At 32.5% G+C, this 16,524-nt stretch overlaps 1 protein-coding gene across 1 annotated transcript; it reads right to left on the bottom strand.

Moving 5' to 3' along the window:
* Nucleotides 1-348: 348 nt before the first annotated feature.
* LOC115724623 (putative clathrin assembly protein At5g57200) lies at nucleotides 349-5,415 on the bottom strand. The gene is made up of 15 exons (XM_030653952.2): nucleotides 5,098-5,415; nucleotides 4,919-4,988; nucleotides 4,621-4,718; nucleotides 4,292-4,430; nucleotides 4,067-4,194; nucleotides 3,867-3,959; nucleotides 3,685-3,735; nucleotides 3,284-3,349; nucleotides 3,109-3,174; nucleotides 2,903-2,983; nucleotides 2,480-2,557; nucleotides 1,565-1,753; nucleotides 1,403-1,478; nucleotides 1,103-1,221; nucleotides 349-963 (listed from the first exon to the last, which is right to left on the bottom strand). Exons 1-15 carry the CDS (start codon nucleotides 5,185-5,187, stop codon nucleotides 535-537), a joined length of 1,773 nt encoding a protein of 590 aa, XP_030509812.1. The 5' UTR covers nucleotides 5,188-5,415; the 3' UTR covers nucleotides 349-534.
* Between the last annotated feature and the right edge of the window lie 11,109 nt (nucleotides 5,416-16,524).

Here is a 16,524-nt window from a genome sequence, read left to right as displayed (position 1 = left end):
TTGAAATATTTAAGTCTTGGTGCTTTTTTATCAATAAAGTAATTAGGTTTACATTTGTAGTGGTATCCAATAAATTCAATTTCAAATTTGATCAATTTATTTTGAGTTATATGTAATAATAATCATTTAATTTATAACTCATAAATGAGACACTTTGATCATTATTATGATCAAGTTTTACCAATTAAATTTGAAAATTTTGTACTGAATATGTATGATTTTTTTTTTTTTTGAATGGGAATATGTATGATTTCAAATAGTGTCAAATAAATATTATTAAGAACACAAAACACATGGTACTAGTCTTATATTTTAAAAAACATAGGTTACCAATTGAGTAAACTTTAGTTTTTTAATGGTAGAAAAGTAGATGGTTTTTATTATTATTGTTCTCGAGACAAATATACAGATGAGTAAAGAAAAGAATATGTATCAAAGCTTTGCAGAAATAAAGTGATATTATCCTACTCCAAAGAATTGATTAATACAAAACTAAAATAACAACTCTCAAAAAGAAAAGTGGGGGAAAGAATCCTAAATTAGACCATGATTTCCCTGCTGTGGTGCTGTACTTGGAGGAAAGCTGAAAGGGTCTCCAAATGGATTTGAAGATCCTACATGTTGCGACTGTTGTTGAGAATATTGATTTTGTTGAGGAAATTGAGGTGAATATTGTTGTGGTACCATCATAGTGTTGGCTTGGTATGGTTGTTGTTGTTGTTGTAGCATCATTTGTTGCTGGTTCTGTTGCTGTTGCTCCTGATGTTGTTGGGCCATTAGTGCCATTTGAACATTTGTTGGGGGCGCTATGTTGTTTGACATCATGAACGGGTCAAGTTGATCGAAAGGATTTTGGATACTTATTCCACTTTGTCCATATCCTGCATTCTGTAGATGTATTTGTCTCCTGGATGATTCGTCTTCATACAAGCTATCAAGTAGTAGTTTGTTGAAACCACCGGCCTATGTTAAAAACACAACAATGCTCAATTTAGATGTCTTTACACAATTGGCCGAAACTAGCATTGGAGATGTGTTTTTATTTTGATTCTCATTTAATGAATAAAATTCCATAACAATGAATTTGGCAGAGTACACTAACCAATTTGCTGTCCACCACATGATTAGCATTGCTGCTTGGAGCTGTAACCAAGGCTAATTCCCAACCTGGTGCCCCAAGAAGATCATTCAAGCTATGATTTGTAGATTGTGAATCATTCCCTGCAAAAATTTTCACAAAAAAAGATCACAGGTAAGGAAATTATTTTAGTTTGTAGTTGAATAGTCTTTGAATTTATGTGCAGCAGATCCACCAATCGCGACAATCTATAAAGTTGAGTATTTCTTATATGATTGCTCTTATATGTAAAAAATTATTATAGTAAAATATATTGAAGCCTACCAGGTGGAATTATGGCAAGAGCCAAAGCATTGCTTTCTTCAATTTCCAAGGCTTTTGAATTTACTTCTCGCAGACCCTGAAAAGGAGATAAAAGTGGACAATGCATATTGAAGCAGTAGAAAAAACCCCAAAGAAGTCTAGAACATGTGACTCAAATCTTACCAGGAAATCAGGCTCTTCCATTGATATCAAGGGTAGAGCTTCAGCCTCTTCCTTTGGTTGGGATTCTTCAACTGTTTGTTCAACTGTTTCTTCTACTGGTTCATCCTCATCAACTTGTTTTTCATTTTCTTCTTCAGGTTCCTCAAGTTTCTGAGACTGCTGATCAGACTGATCAACCTCTTGATACTCCTGAGAGTCACACAAAAAATATAACAAAACCGATCCATCAATTTAGGTCAGAGGAGAAAATGTTAAATAGAGACCACAATTCATTTTTTTATTGTGCCATAATATAGAACAGAGCACAGATAATGAAATTAAGTGTAAGTTTCAAATAAATTTCATTAAGCAGTGACATAGAGCACATAATAGATTACTTTAGTCTGCATTAAGCCAATTAAAAAATGTCAACAAAGAGAAAACATCACATGAACAAAATCTATTACATATTATTCAACAACAAAAGTGACTCAATTCTTAAATTCTAAATAGTACAAATGGATCTGATAGAACCATAAATGGTATCAGTCGAAAACCAATGTCTAGTCAGGAACTCAAGTGAAACGATATATGTATTTATTTGCAAGTGATAAAAAAAAGAACATGTAACTATACTCAATAAGAACAAAATCAAGCTCTGGCACTGAAGATTAAGCTTAAACTGATGGAACTATACTCAGTAATTTGGTATGTAACATGTAAGAATTCTTTACCAAGCCAGAATTGGAGAAGTTTTCTTATATTATGGTCACCTATGTAGTGGTATGATAAATCACACAGAAAAAGAATACATAAGCAAAGGCATACATAAGAATGCCTTGAAAAAATGCACATAAACGTAGAGACAACTTGAGAAAAGTTTCTACACTTAAAAGAACATGAGCTTTATGCTGAAATAACTTCAATTTTTCTTACCAGTCTCTTGTTCACAGAGCCTGATTGAGGTGCTTCTTTAATATATTCCTCCATTGTTGACAGAAATGAGGGAGGAGGCTGATTAGATCATAGAAGAAATTTAGTTAAAGACCATTTACTGAATGTAGATTCATTAATTTGACAGGTAAGATATAGAATGCAATTTCAAATGTATTGGATAATAAATAAATAAATGTAAGGTTTTAGCACAAGAATATATTGTGCCATGTACTATATACTTTACAAAAAATAGAAAAGTAAGAATATTAGGCAGTAAGAGTTTCTTTCCTTGTTTTTTTTTTTCATTAAAGTGACATTTGTTTTTTGAGGTCTTATTCCTAATCCAATTCTGTTGTGTAAGTTCTTAGTAAACACAATAATAAAACCTCAACATAAACATATTAATCTGAAAAAAAGTAGAACCTGTCTTAGTGTAGGAAATTGGAAATTTCTAGCAAGATCCAGTCCCTTGCAATATTCATAAAAATCAGCAAGATTTTCAGCCTGCACAAGGCAAAAAGTTGCATAATATAGACAGTTTATACAATGACCAATTTAGAGGATAGCTTATGTATAATTTGTTTCCATCATATGCTGATTTTTTTCCTAATAAAAACTTCATACATTACCTGTTGACCAGCTCTTTTGTAAATATCAAGAGCTTTAACTGCATCATGTCTTGACATATCAAAGAACTGCATGAAAAATATTCAAGTACATTTGATCATTGGAAATAATTGCTTTAACAAGAAAAATTAAAGTATCGAAATAGATTGACAAGATAACTGGTGTATAAGCTTTTACCATATCTACAAGATTTATAATTCCGTCATTGATTGCACAATATATTTTGAAGCTTTCTTTTAGTACCTACAAGAATAACATTGTTGAAACTTCGAAAATTAGAGACCCCAATATCGTCACAGAGCGAGTTTTGGCAGAAATTGAGAAAACTCTAATGGAATATTTCACTATATATGGATGCTTGGATCGATTGCATTCAAGGAAAATGTGTAAACATGTTCTATATTAGTGAAAATTCTTTCCATATTCTTATTAATTTTTTCGATGAGTGTACTTATGTATTCACCAAACTAGTGAAAAAGTAACAAAAGCAAGAAATGACACAGAGATGTGTGCATATATAGAAATTGATAATTATGTACTAGAATAGAAAAGAGAATGAAGACAAATTTGATGCATACCAGGGCCAAAGCATATTGTACGAGGTAATTGCTGTAAGCTGCTCCTTCAGGCTGCAAAACTACAGCAAATTAGAGAGCCTACTACAACACTATGCATACTAATGAGAATAAGATTTCTAAACAAAATTTTACAAGTAATTCACAGTGGAAAAGTCATGGAACAAACTCATATCAACCATTACCTGACACCCAATAAGGCGATAAAGAAGTTGCTGCAATGCTGGAAGCTGATCCAACAGCTCGTTACGATTCAACATCCTTGTTCTACTATGCACCTGTAACCATTAAAGCATCCATTCTGTTATTAAAACAAAACAGGAAGAGATTTTGAATAAGTTTGTTGGTTTCGAAATAATGAAAATTGCATAACAAGGGATAAGACCTTGGAAGCACCCGGGGAGTATTTTGTCAAACGCTCGGTCTCAATGTCATACTTCAAGACTCTAAAGCACTCCATTCTTTCCTCTAAAAAGAGTGCATAGGTGCGGACCCAAGCAGAACAGTCCCAAGCTGCAGAAAAGACATGTTTTCGGGGTCTAAGAAAGGAATGTTATTATTGGTAACGAAATCAAATAAAGGCGCACCAGTTTGACATGAAGCAGTGTACCGAGGGGGCTTGAGTCATCTTTGAAGTTTGATATTTGGAGAACATGTGCCTTATGTGAATAGTTCAAAAGTTCCTCTCTAAAGGTTGGATCACCTTCTCTTAATGTCCTATGAATCACAATCAATGCCTTTATGGCCACCTACATTCACATAGTTACATTAAATAGTTTTAACATTTGACTGTAAAATGAAAAAAAAACTAAAAAAATTCTGCATTGTTTCAAATAGAAGTTTTAACTTTTTTTTTTTATTGCTCTTCAATTTTGGTTCTTTTTTCTCATATTTCATTACTATTACTACAAGAACATCATTATAGAAAAAGGACATTACAATCCAATTTCTTGTCTTTGATAATCTCTTGGCCAGGGCATGGATGCAATACGCCACATCTGCCCGCGGACGAACCACCGATGTTGCAGAAAAGATTTCTATGAAAATAAATTAAGAAAGAAGAAAAAAAAAATATGGAAATTGTCAAACGAACAAATATGAAAAATATAATGAAACTTTCAAATTAAATGCATGCAATGGCCTGATTATCTATATTGAATTGAACATTCAATCAAACCATAATTTTGTTTTTCTTTTTCTTCTTCCAAAAATGCATAAAAAAAAAAAAGACACTCACTTCGAACATGGCGTTCTTTTGGAGGGTATTCTACGTGATTGGTAGCCTTGACAATGGCAATATCCAAATCCTTTTGCAAGAAAAATAAAAGACCATAGAGATTAAGAAAAAATGAATTGAAAGAAGGACTGAATAGATTAATTTTGTTTAGATTATTAATGTGAAATCAGTGTTTCAACCTTAAATTCACTATTGACCTTGGCAAGGCCAACCTTGGTGGTGTCCTTGAGAGCTCCATAGGCCTTCCTAAAGCTCTGAAACGTCCCCATAATTTTAATTAATTGAAATGGGCAACCCTCCACAGAGCTTTCTCTATGAGAGAGAAAGTTGGGGAGAGTTTAGAGAGAGGAAATGAAGGAAACAATTAATTAATTTGATTGATTTAATTATCTCAAATTCATAAATTTCAATTTTGACCGATTCATTTGCCCCATTGTTTAGCTATATTTGGAAACAATATGTGTTATGCCAATGCCATGCATATCTCTTTCTCTTCTTGTCACGCTTTAATCATCCATTATTTCTTACCAAACCAAATTAGATTATGGCCTTCTCTTCTGGTACGTGACATGTGAAACACTGCTAAGCAAATATATATTCATAATACATGACCTTAGAAAAAAAAAATAATAGATAATAACACAAAAACATTTATATATAGGAGGTATTAATGCTTACAGTCTCGGACCTAGGATTTAAGTTGAGGAGTGGTGACACTTTTTTTTATAAGTGAAGGGGTGCGTCTTTTTTTTTTTTTTTCTACATTGCATAACATATATTAAAAATTAATGCAAATTTATATTTTAGTATTAAATATAGTATAAAGTAAAAAAAAAAAGTAACAATAAAATATATTTGGTTCAATAATTAAGACATTAAATATAAGAATTATTAGTAGAGGTTCAAAAAGTAAAATAAAAATACTTTTATTGGAATTAGAACTTATGGCCTCCTTTAGATACATAAAAATATTAGAATATTTTATATATGGAAGTTATTTTCTAATTAAGGAAATGATTTTCTATTTAAGGAAATAAATAAATAATTGATTTTCTGATAAATGAATATTTTATATTCATTAAATCTGGACAAAATCAATTATGTAATATTCTATATATGGTCAGATTTCTATATTCATTACCTGATTTGATTTCCTGAATTAATTGTCAAAATATTCTGACAATTAATGTGGCGCAGATACTGATGGAGTATCTCACCTATAAATATAGGGTCTCGGTCCCCGAGCTCCTCACTCATTCTGAATTCATTCAGCAAATTCCATCTAAAGAGAGTTGAGAGAGCGAGGAAGCCCGAACTCCAATACCGAAGCTATCGCAGGGATTGAAGCTCAAAGATCAATGGCTGGAGGTACATCGATCCTTTCATTGCATATATTATTGATATGATTACAGTTTATTTTCCGCATTTCATATCATTTGTATATGCTATATTACATACACTATATATATAGTCTAACAGTTGGTATCAGAGCGGTTTTATCTCTGCCTTGATTTTATTTGAGTTTCATATATATATATATACATACATACACTGTTTATATATATATATATATTTGTTTTCAGATCTATTCGTGTGTATATATATTTATATTGATACCATTTATATTATATATACATTTTCATCAGTATATACATATATATATCTTTATTCTTATATATATATTATATACATTTATATACTGTATATATATATTTTTTCATTTTCACGTATATATATGTTTATATATATATTGTATATTATATATATGCTTTATCGCATAATACTTTCATAATATTTATTTTCATTTATGTGATATATACATGCATATTTATATACATGCATATATATATATAATCACGATCGATCCATTGTTTGGTTTTTTCCATTTTTCATTTTTTCGGTGTTTATTTCGAATTCTAAATATATTACTATATTCGTATAGTATTATAGATCAATCTAAGCATTGAAAATCTATTGAAAAACTTAAGGATGGAAATTTTTTTCTGGTTAAAACTTTTTCGGACCCGAATAATTTCGTGATATTAAAGTATATATTTTTTCGTGTTTTCGTGCATAAAATCTATGTGGATCTCTTTATTATTTGATTTAGAACATTTTAGATTTGAAAACACGCATTTTGGTCGTCGGAAACGCAATTTCCGATCGGGTTTGGGTCGGGTTCGACGGACCCGCGTGCAGAAAAACGGGTCAAAATCGACCCGGTTTGGCTGAAGAAGACAACACAAACGACATGTCGTTTGCCCAAAAACGACGTGTCGTTTGTCAAAAACGACGTGTCGTTTGAAAGCCTTCATTTCAGCTGTCGTTTGTAGTAAACGACATGTCATTTTTCACACTGTGAAAAACGACATGTCGTTTTCCGTCTTCTGAGGCAGCCTCTTCATGAATGAAACGACATGTCGTTTTTACCTTAGGGAAAACGACACGTCGTTTTTGTATGTTTTCTGCACACTTTAGAATATAAAAAACGACGTGTCGTTTTTGCCTTTTGCAAAAACGACATGTCGTTTGGCAGTATGGATTTTTCAAAAAAAAAAAAAAAAGGGAAAAATTCCGAATTTTTTTTTTTTATAAATTTTTATTTATTTGGAATATTAATTATTTTCTCATTTCAGTGTTAATTTAGTCAATAAATTGCATTTAGTTAATTTTCCATTTTTGTTTAATACATATATATAGTATAAATTGAAAATGGAAATTTGTTTAAATTTGGTAATTTATTACATGATTTATTTAGGCATGTAAAAATTGTGCTAATTTGTGCATTTAATTATATATTACCAAATTTCTGCAATTTATTGTCTAAATTAATTTTGAAAAATCTGCCATTAATTTCATATTAAGGAATTTGTATTTAATTAATGATCATACATTAATTGTATTATTTTGTATTTATTTGACAAATTTATGTTTAATGCAATTAATTTAGATTTGTATGATTTAAATGCTATACATAAATTTCTTTTATAGTGCTAGATATATTTAGAAATATTCAAACATTAAGATAGGTTGAATATTTTATTTAGCAATTAAGTTTCATAAAACTTCATAAAATTATTCATAAAATATTCATAAAACTTTATAAATTGAATAAAATATGAATAAAACGTAAGTAGTTTTGTGGTTTGACATAAGAAAACATGAACCTGGGACAAATGCTCATATCTAGAACGGTTTTTAATGATCTTCGGACGACCACACTAGGAGCACTAATCTCAGTGATTGTCTATTATATTAATAACGAAATTACTTTTAGGTAGAGCCCAATACCTAATGTCTAAAGTGAAAATATAATTTTTTATAATTAGGGAGTAGCCACAACATCTTTAATTATATAAAATTATATATTAATTAAAATTCACCTTAATGGACAAAACTTGTAATTAATTATTTGGATATAATAATTTTACCCCACAGGGATTTTATTATTTTTTATAATTAATTAGGATAATATATTAAGTTAAATTCTCTTAATTTACCCCACAGGGAGTTATGAGGATTTGATTTAATAGTGTTATCACAAATTTTAATTAAAGATAGATTTCATTCCTCCATTATTTCTAAATTAAATACTTCATTAAATCTATCATAAAGTTCATCCAATTTTATTAGATTTAAAATTTAGCCCACAGGCAATTTTAGATTTAATAAAATTTTCATCTTCATCATGTTTCTACATTGGTAAAACATGAATTCATTAAAGCCTCAATTCTTTTAACATCTAAATTTTTTTGTAATCCTATTCTTGCAGCTATTTCATCCACCTCTAAATATGCTGAAATTACTAGTGAAATCCCTGAGCTTAGGAGTGACAACTTCAAAATCTGGAAGGAACGAGTTCTTCTCCACCTAGCTTGCACTGACATGGATTATGCAATAAGAAAAGATGAACCACTCGCTATCACCGATACTAGCACCGCCGCCGAGATTGCACTACGTGAAAAGTGGGAGCAATCTAATCGTCTTTGCATCATGTTCATTATGTCCAGAATTCCTATGGGAATGCGTGGATCGGTGGAGCCACCTGAGAAGGTGAAAGACTTTATCAAAGTTATGGATGAGCAGTTTGACACTTCAGATAAATCTTTGTTCATCAACCTCATCCAAGAGTTCTCGTCCACAAAACTCACCGGTGTTAAAGGAGTTCGAGAACATATTTCTAAAATGAGGGACATCACTGCTCATTTGAAGAAACTCGACGTTATCATTCCTGATACCTTCCTGGTTCATTACATCCTTCACAATCTTCCTCCACAGTATGGGCCTTTCAAAATTTCCTACAACACACATAAAGAAAAATGGACTATCAATGAATTGATGACCATGTGTGTTCAAAAGGAAGCCGTGCTCCTACGGGGAGCAAGGAGAAAGTGTTCACCTGACCACTCAACCTAAGAAACGCAAGCCATTCAAGAAGAACAAAGGGAAAAAGCCCATGGCTCCCAAGGCTGCCATAAAGAAAGATTCCATCAAATGTTTCTTTTGTAAACAAAAGGGACATGCGAAAAGGGAGTGCAGCCAGTTCAAGAAATGGATGGATGACAAAGGTAATCCAATTTCCTTAGTATGTTATGAATCTAATATGGCTAATGTTAATCTTAACACATGGTGGATTGATTAGGTTCAACAATTCACATAACAAATTCCTTGCGGGATATTCAAAATCTAAGGAAGCCAGTGGCAAGTGAGCAAAGCATCTTATCTGGAAACAAGATGGGCTCACATGTGGAAGCTATTGGAACATGCAATTTAGTTTTAAGTAATGGTTTTGTTTTAAAGTTAGAAAAGACCTTTTATGTACCAAGTTTCTCTAGAAACTTGATTTCAGTTTCAAGACTTATACCCTTTGGTTTTTCCTTTACATTTTCAGACAAATATTTCAATTTATATTATAAATGCGAATGTGTTGGAAATGGTATTTTGTACGATGGTCTTTACTTGCCTTAATTTACAAAATAATACCACTAATAATGTTATGCATGTTCACGCTGGCACTAAGAGATGTGTTATGAAAGAGGATTCCTGTACATTGTGGCACCGGAGATTGGGACATATCTCCATTGATAGAATTAAAAGGTTGGTAAAAGATGGGGTACTCAATACCTTAGATTTTACTGACTTTGATACTTGTGTGGATTGCATTAAGGGAAAGCAAACCTCCAAGTCTGTCAAAACTGGTGTCCATAGGAGTTACGAAATATTAGAAATCATACATACCGATATATGTAGTCCGGATATGGAGTCACATGGTCGAAATACTTCATCTCATTCATAGATGATTACTCACGCTACATGTATATCTACTTACTTCATAATAAAAGTGAAGCATTAGATGTCTTTAAGATATTTAAAGCTGAAGTAGAGAAACAATGCAACAAGCAAATTAAGATAGTGAGATCAGATAGAGGAGGTGAGTATTATGGTAGATACACAGAAGATGGACAAGCACCTGGTGCATTTGCGAAGTTTCTTGAAGAAAATGGGATTGTTGCCCATTACACCTTGCCCGTACACCCGAGCAAAATGGTGTTGCGTAAAGAAGAAACCGAACATTAATGGACATGGTGCGGAGTATGCTTAGTAGCAACTCTAACCTTCCTAAATCCTTGTGGACTGAAGCATTAAAGACATCCGTGTACATATTAAACCGAGTTCCAACAAAGGCAGTCTCAAAAACTCCTTTTGAATTATGGAAAGGTTGGAAACCAAGTTTGAATCATGTACGCATTTGGGGATGTCCATCCGAAGTCGAATATATAATCCACAAGAGAAGAAATTGGACCCAAGGATCATAAGCGGATTCTTTATAGGGTACGCCGAAAAGTCTAAAGGTTACAAGTTTTATTGTCCATCTCATAGCACAAGAATTGTGGAATCAAGGAATGCAAAATTTCTTGAGAATGCCTTGATCAGTGGGAGTGATCAATCAAAGGACTTAGGTCCTGAGAAAGATCCTTCAGAACCTTCCACTTCAAAAGCAAGATTGATAATGGTTAACACTCCCGTAGTTCAAACGAATGTTGAACAACCATTACCAATCACTGAAGATCCACAAGTTGGTAATGATAATCCAGTAGATCAAAATGTTCAAGAGTTGCTCGCAATTTGTTGAACAACCCGCCGAACTCGCCGTCGCTCCCCAAGAGCCTGTTGGGTGAAGTCTTAAGAAGATCTACTAGACCTATCAAACCAAAGATTTACAAAGACTATGTTGTGTATTTATTAGAATCTGATATTGGAATTGGAAATGATCCAGAAACGTTTTTACAAGCTATGAACAGTAGAGAATCAAAATTGTGGTACAATGCTATGGATGATGAAATGAATTCTATGAGGTGCAACAGAGTTTGGGAACTTGTAAAGTTGCCTAATGGGGCGAGAGCCATTGGCTGTAAATGGGTCTATAAAACTAAGAAAGACTCATTAGGCAACACTGAGAGGTACAAAGCGAGACTTGTTGCTAAAGGATTCACTCAAGAGGAAGGAATTGACTATACAGAGACTTTTTCTCGTGTATCAAAGAAAGATTCCCTGAGAGTCATCTTGGCATTAGTTGCTCATTTTGATTTAGAGCTGGAGCAGATGGATGTAAAAACTGCTTTTCTGAATGGTGATCTAGAGGAGGAGGTATACATGAAACAACCAGAAGGATTCTCCTCTAGTGAAGGTTAGGATTTGGTATGCAAGCTCAAGAAGTCCATCTATGGATTAAAACAAGCATCCCGCCAATGGTATTTAAAATTTCATGATGTCATCTCTTCCTTTGGATTTGAAGAGAATGTCATGGACCAATGCATATACCTGAAGGAAAGTGGGAGTAAAATTTGTTTTCTTGTTTTATATGTGGAGGATATTCTTCTTGCATCCAATGATAAAGGGTTGCTACGTGAAGTGAAACAATTTCTTTCAAAGTAACTTTGAGATGAAAGACATGGGTGAAGCATCCTATGTCATAGGCATTAAGATTCATAGAGATAGATACCGAGGTATCTTAGGTTTATCTCAAGAAGCCTACATCAACAGAGTTTTAGAAAGATTTCATATGAAAGATTGTTCACCGAGCATTGCTCCAATTGTGAAGGGTGATAAATTAAATTTGAGCCAGTGCCCAAAGAATGATTTTGAAAGAGAACAAATGAAGAACATTCTTTATGCTTCTGCTGTCGGAAGCCTAATGTATGCTCAGGTGTGCACAAGACCCGACATTGCTTATTCTGTCGGAATGTTAGGAAGATTTCGCAGTAACCGGGGATAGACCACTGGAAAGCTGCAAAGAAAGTAATGAGGTATCTTCAGGGTACTAAGGATTACAAACTGATGTTCAAACGAACTGACAATCTAGAAGTAGTTGGCTACTCAGACTCAGATTTCGCTGGTTGCACTGATTCACGTAAATCTACATCTGGTTACGTGTTTATGTTTGCTGGTGGAGCTGTGTCCTGGAGGAGTAACAAACAAACCTTGACTGGTACTTCTACTATGGAGGCTGAGTTCGTTTCTTGCTTTGAGGCTACATCACATGGTGTATGGCTAAAGAGTTTCATTTCAGGCCTTAGAGTGGTTGATTCCATTGCAAGGCCGCTAAAGATGTTCTGTGACAATTCGTCTTTGTTTTCATGGCTAAGAACAACAAAAGTGGAAGTCGAAGCAAGCACATCGACATTAAGTACTTAGCTATTAGAGAACGTGTTAAGGAAAATAAAGTGGTCATTCAACACATTAGCACTGAATTGATGATTGCCGATCCTATGACAAAAGGCTTGCCACCTCATAAATTCAAGGATCATGTAGAGAACATGGGACTTGGTTCCCTTATGTAATTTGTACAAATAAAGTTATTATTAATGAAACTCTTATTTTGATTTTTCTCATATTTATGCGCATCTTAATTTTACATTTGAGAAAAATTTTCATAGGACCTGAATAAACATAAGGTTTAGGGTTTATTCACTTAAGTACATTGCCACATAAAGTATATTGTTATATGATAAATGTATTGTAATACATGGAAGATAATACTCGATTCATAATGAGGACAATGTCGCTATGATTCGTATGTTTATTATATAATGAGGAACGTTGGGTTTGAATATTTTAGTTTAAATACTGACCAAGTGGGAGAATATTAGAATATTTTATATATGGAAGTTATTTTCTAATTAAGGAAATGATTTTCTATTTAAGGAAATAAATAAATAATTGATTTTCTGATAAATGAATATTTTATATTCATTAAATCTGGACAAAATCAATTATGTAATATTCTATATATGGTCAGATTTCTATATTCATTACCTGATTTGATTTCCTGAATTAATTGTCAAAATATTCTGACAATTAATGTGGCGAATATCGATGGAGTATCTCACCTATAAATATAGGGTCTCGGTCCCCGAGCTCCTCACTCATTCTGAATTCATTCAGCAAATTCCATCTAAAGAGAGTTGAGAGAGCGAGGAAGCCCGAACTCCAATACCGAAGCTATCGCAGGGATTGAAGCTCAAAGATCAATGGCTGGAGGTACATCGATCCTTTCATTGCATATATTATTGATATGATTACAGTTTATTTTCCGCATTTCATATCATTTGTATATGCTATATTACATACATTATATATATAGTCTAACAAAAATGACTTTACCATTATACCAATTCTTATTTTATATATATATAAGTATCACTTTTATTTATAAATTTATGTTGTAACTAACTAAAATGCATATATATTTTTTTTTTCGATTTTTTTTCTGGGTGGGCGACTGCCCCACCTCGCCTCTATGTGGGTCCGCCCCTGCTTACAGGGATCACTATAGTTAATTTAGAAATTAAATAAAAAATAATAATAAATGACTTGTAATGTGATATTTTATTTCTTTATAAAAAATTTGGATAAAAATTTAATTGAAATTAATTTTATTTTTAAAACTTAAATTAATTAATTTTGCAATTTTTTGAAAAGGTAATTTTTTGCAATTTGTTATTAAATATGGTTCTTTTAGCAATTTTTTTTAACTTAAGTTATTAAAATATTGTTTTAAAGCCTGTTTTAATATATAAAAAAAAAAATGGTCTGAAGGACCCTGCAATTTGCTTGTCTTTAGAATTCTGTTTTGAAGACCGAGATTGAAATTTTTGTTTTGCTGGGATTGATGGCTGGAATGGGTAACTCCAATGGCATTGAGGACTTGGTCAATTTGACTAACAGGCTAGTGGTTGATCAAGAAGAGGACTGGAAGGAAGGTGCAGCGGTTGATTTTGGCAAAAAAAAAAAAATAACAGAAATATTGAATCCAATTGAATAACCAATTCACCAAAAGAATACTAGTATATATATATATAGGAATATGATTTTGTCCCGTAATGTACTTTCACGGAATGTATTCTGTGGTACATTAGATGAGTCTCAGGGTACATTAAATGAGTGTCAGGGCACGTTTCTACTTTTTAATTCTAATTACCCCTAGATCAATCTCAACCGTCAGATCAAATAACTCCCTTATCTGACGGCTGTCGTACATCACGGATTACAATCCGTGAAAGTACAATAACGGGACAAAATCATATCCCTATATATATATACTAGATGAAAGTTACGTGGCGAGCTACGTAAATATTAGTTTTATTTAAATTCTAGTGGTTTTTGTTTAAGAATTCGATAACTAACTGTAAGTTATTTAAACGATTTGTTTTATAAAAGTAAACTTGTTAAGAATGTCATAATTGTGTATATAAACCTATGATTGAAATTGGTCTCGTGTTCTACAATTAGGATGTTATGATTGAGCATTTGATATTAATCTGAAATTTTTGTGCAATAGATTCGAAATTTGTAGTTATCTTATTAAACAGCCAAAAAAAAAAAAAGAAAAACACTCCGGAGTTTTGAGAAGCTTAAATTAAGGCCACAATGTATATTATTCAAAACTCCAAACCATCTTTCACATGACCAAACCCCATCGGTTGCCAGCGGTTGTCATGGATGGGACATGGAAACCTTCTTTCCACTTCTTATTTATCCACTTGTATAGAAAAGATTCACTTACTTTTTAGGATTGTTCGGTGTAAGGGGTACCTAAAATGATGCACCATTAAGAGTAACAGTAAGCATTGATTTTGTTTAATAACAAAACACATCACATACAGAAGCAGATAAATAATATCGGGTCTCGATTCAAATTTATGCAATATAAAGCTCATTCCCTTTCTTAGGGGAAAAGTAATAATCCACTCTATGAGTTCAATTCTTTCATATGTTTAAATAAATTACATTATTTTTCATAATATCACTATTATAATATGCTGACAGGATTGTTTCTATACCAGGATGGCCATAGAAATAAAATAATTAAGCTAGCCTGACTCGAACATTCAAGACCAGACAGTGAAACAAAAAGCTCACATTCATGCTCCTATAGGCTATAGCTAATTATTATAGGTGCAAGCACACTATTCTACAAACATTAATAGCATTTTTTATATTAATTTATATGCAGCCAAAGAAATTAATGTTATCTTTGGACATAACGACGCGCTATTCTACTAACATTAATGGCACTTTCGATATTGATTCATATGCAGCCAAAGAAATTAATATTACCTTCGGACATAACGACTAAAGAGCTACCATTAGTTGCACCAACTATTGAACTGATGTAGTAATTCTTTTCCCATATTGTTCCATGATCCAATCCTGAGAAGAAATAAAATGAGCAACACTCACTATGAAAAGCCTAGCAACATGATTTAATAATGACAGAATATCACTGTAGTTAATAATCTACAATAGATCATAGTAGTCGGTCCTCTTTATAATACCTTATGCAAGAAAAATGTCGATAACTCATAGACCTGCGAAGAAAAACCAGTGTCAACATCCATAATAAGAGCCCAAAGGTTTCTAGATGAGGCCACTGATAAATAATCCATCTTCATTTCCCTTGTCTACATGTTGATGAAGCCTCGCACCTGTCACATTATAATGATACCTACAAGAGCAAGAAGAGGTTTACTTCATGCTATGCAAAAAGACTTTTAGCCACATAACTCTAATTCTGTTTCTGGACAAGGCTAGTTTCAAGAAATTAATGTGCACCGCAAGTTTTTATTGATTCATTTTTATTTATGTAAGATGTGAATATATATGCAATAATCATTTGTCAATTGGTTATACAAATTCATGTTCACCCTGACATAGTGGAAAATAGAAACTTTTAGAACAAAATTAACGCATTTTATTTAATTCTAAAGGGAATATGATCTGGACAAATGCCATAGGCAAACATGATATATGTTAAAGAGTAGCAAGAGAAAAAGTGATGCAAACTTCATTCATGGGAAACTAAATTGCGATAACTCTTAACATTGCTCAAAGAACAATTACAAATGACTTACAACACAGGAGGAAATGTGGAAAAAATGCAATGCTAATCGTATAATTTAATAGAAGAAAAAAAAAAATCCAATCAGTAATCACCTTTGTTTCATTGGCCGCTTCGCATTGTATACAGAAATCCAATGGGTTGCTGGACTACCTAATCGTACTTTCTTCTTTGGTTGCTCGTCTTCTTCTATATTAATAGGTGT

This window comes from Cannabis sativa, chromosome 6 (genome assembly GCF_029168945.1).
Source record: "Cannabis sativa cultivar Pink pepper isolate KNU-18-1 chromosome 6, ASM2916894v1, whole genome shotgun sequence".
NCBI lineage: Eukaryota > Viridiplantae > Streptophyta > Magnoliopsida > Rosales > Cannabaceae > Cannabis > Cannabis sativa.
This window is presented reverse-complemented; position numbering and strand designations above follow the sequence as displayed.

Excerpts from the sequence above, each read along its gene's own strand:
- LOC115724623 (XM_030653952.2), bottom strand. The coding sequence starts at position 5,187 with ATGGGGACGTTTCAGAGCTTTAGGAAGGCCTATGGAGCTCTCAAGGAC. Across the intron at positions 3,350-3,684 it reads TACAATATGCTTTGGCCCTG|GTACTAAAAGAAAGCTTCAA; the intron begins GTATGCATCAAA and ends TTATTCTTGTAG. Across the intron at positions 1,222-1,402 it reads TCTTGCCATAATTCCACCTG|GGAATGATTCACAATCTACA; the intron begins GTAGGCTTCAAT and ends AAATTTTTGCAG.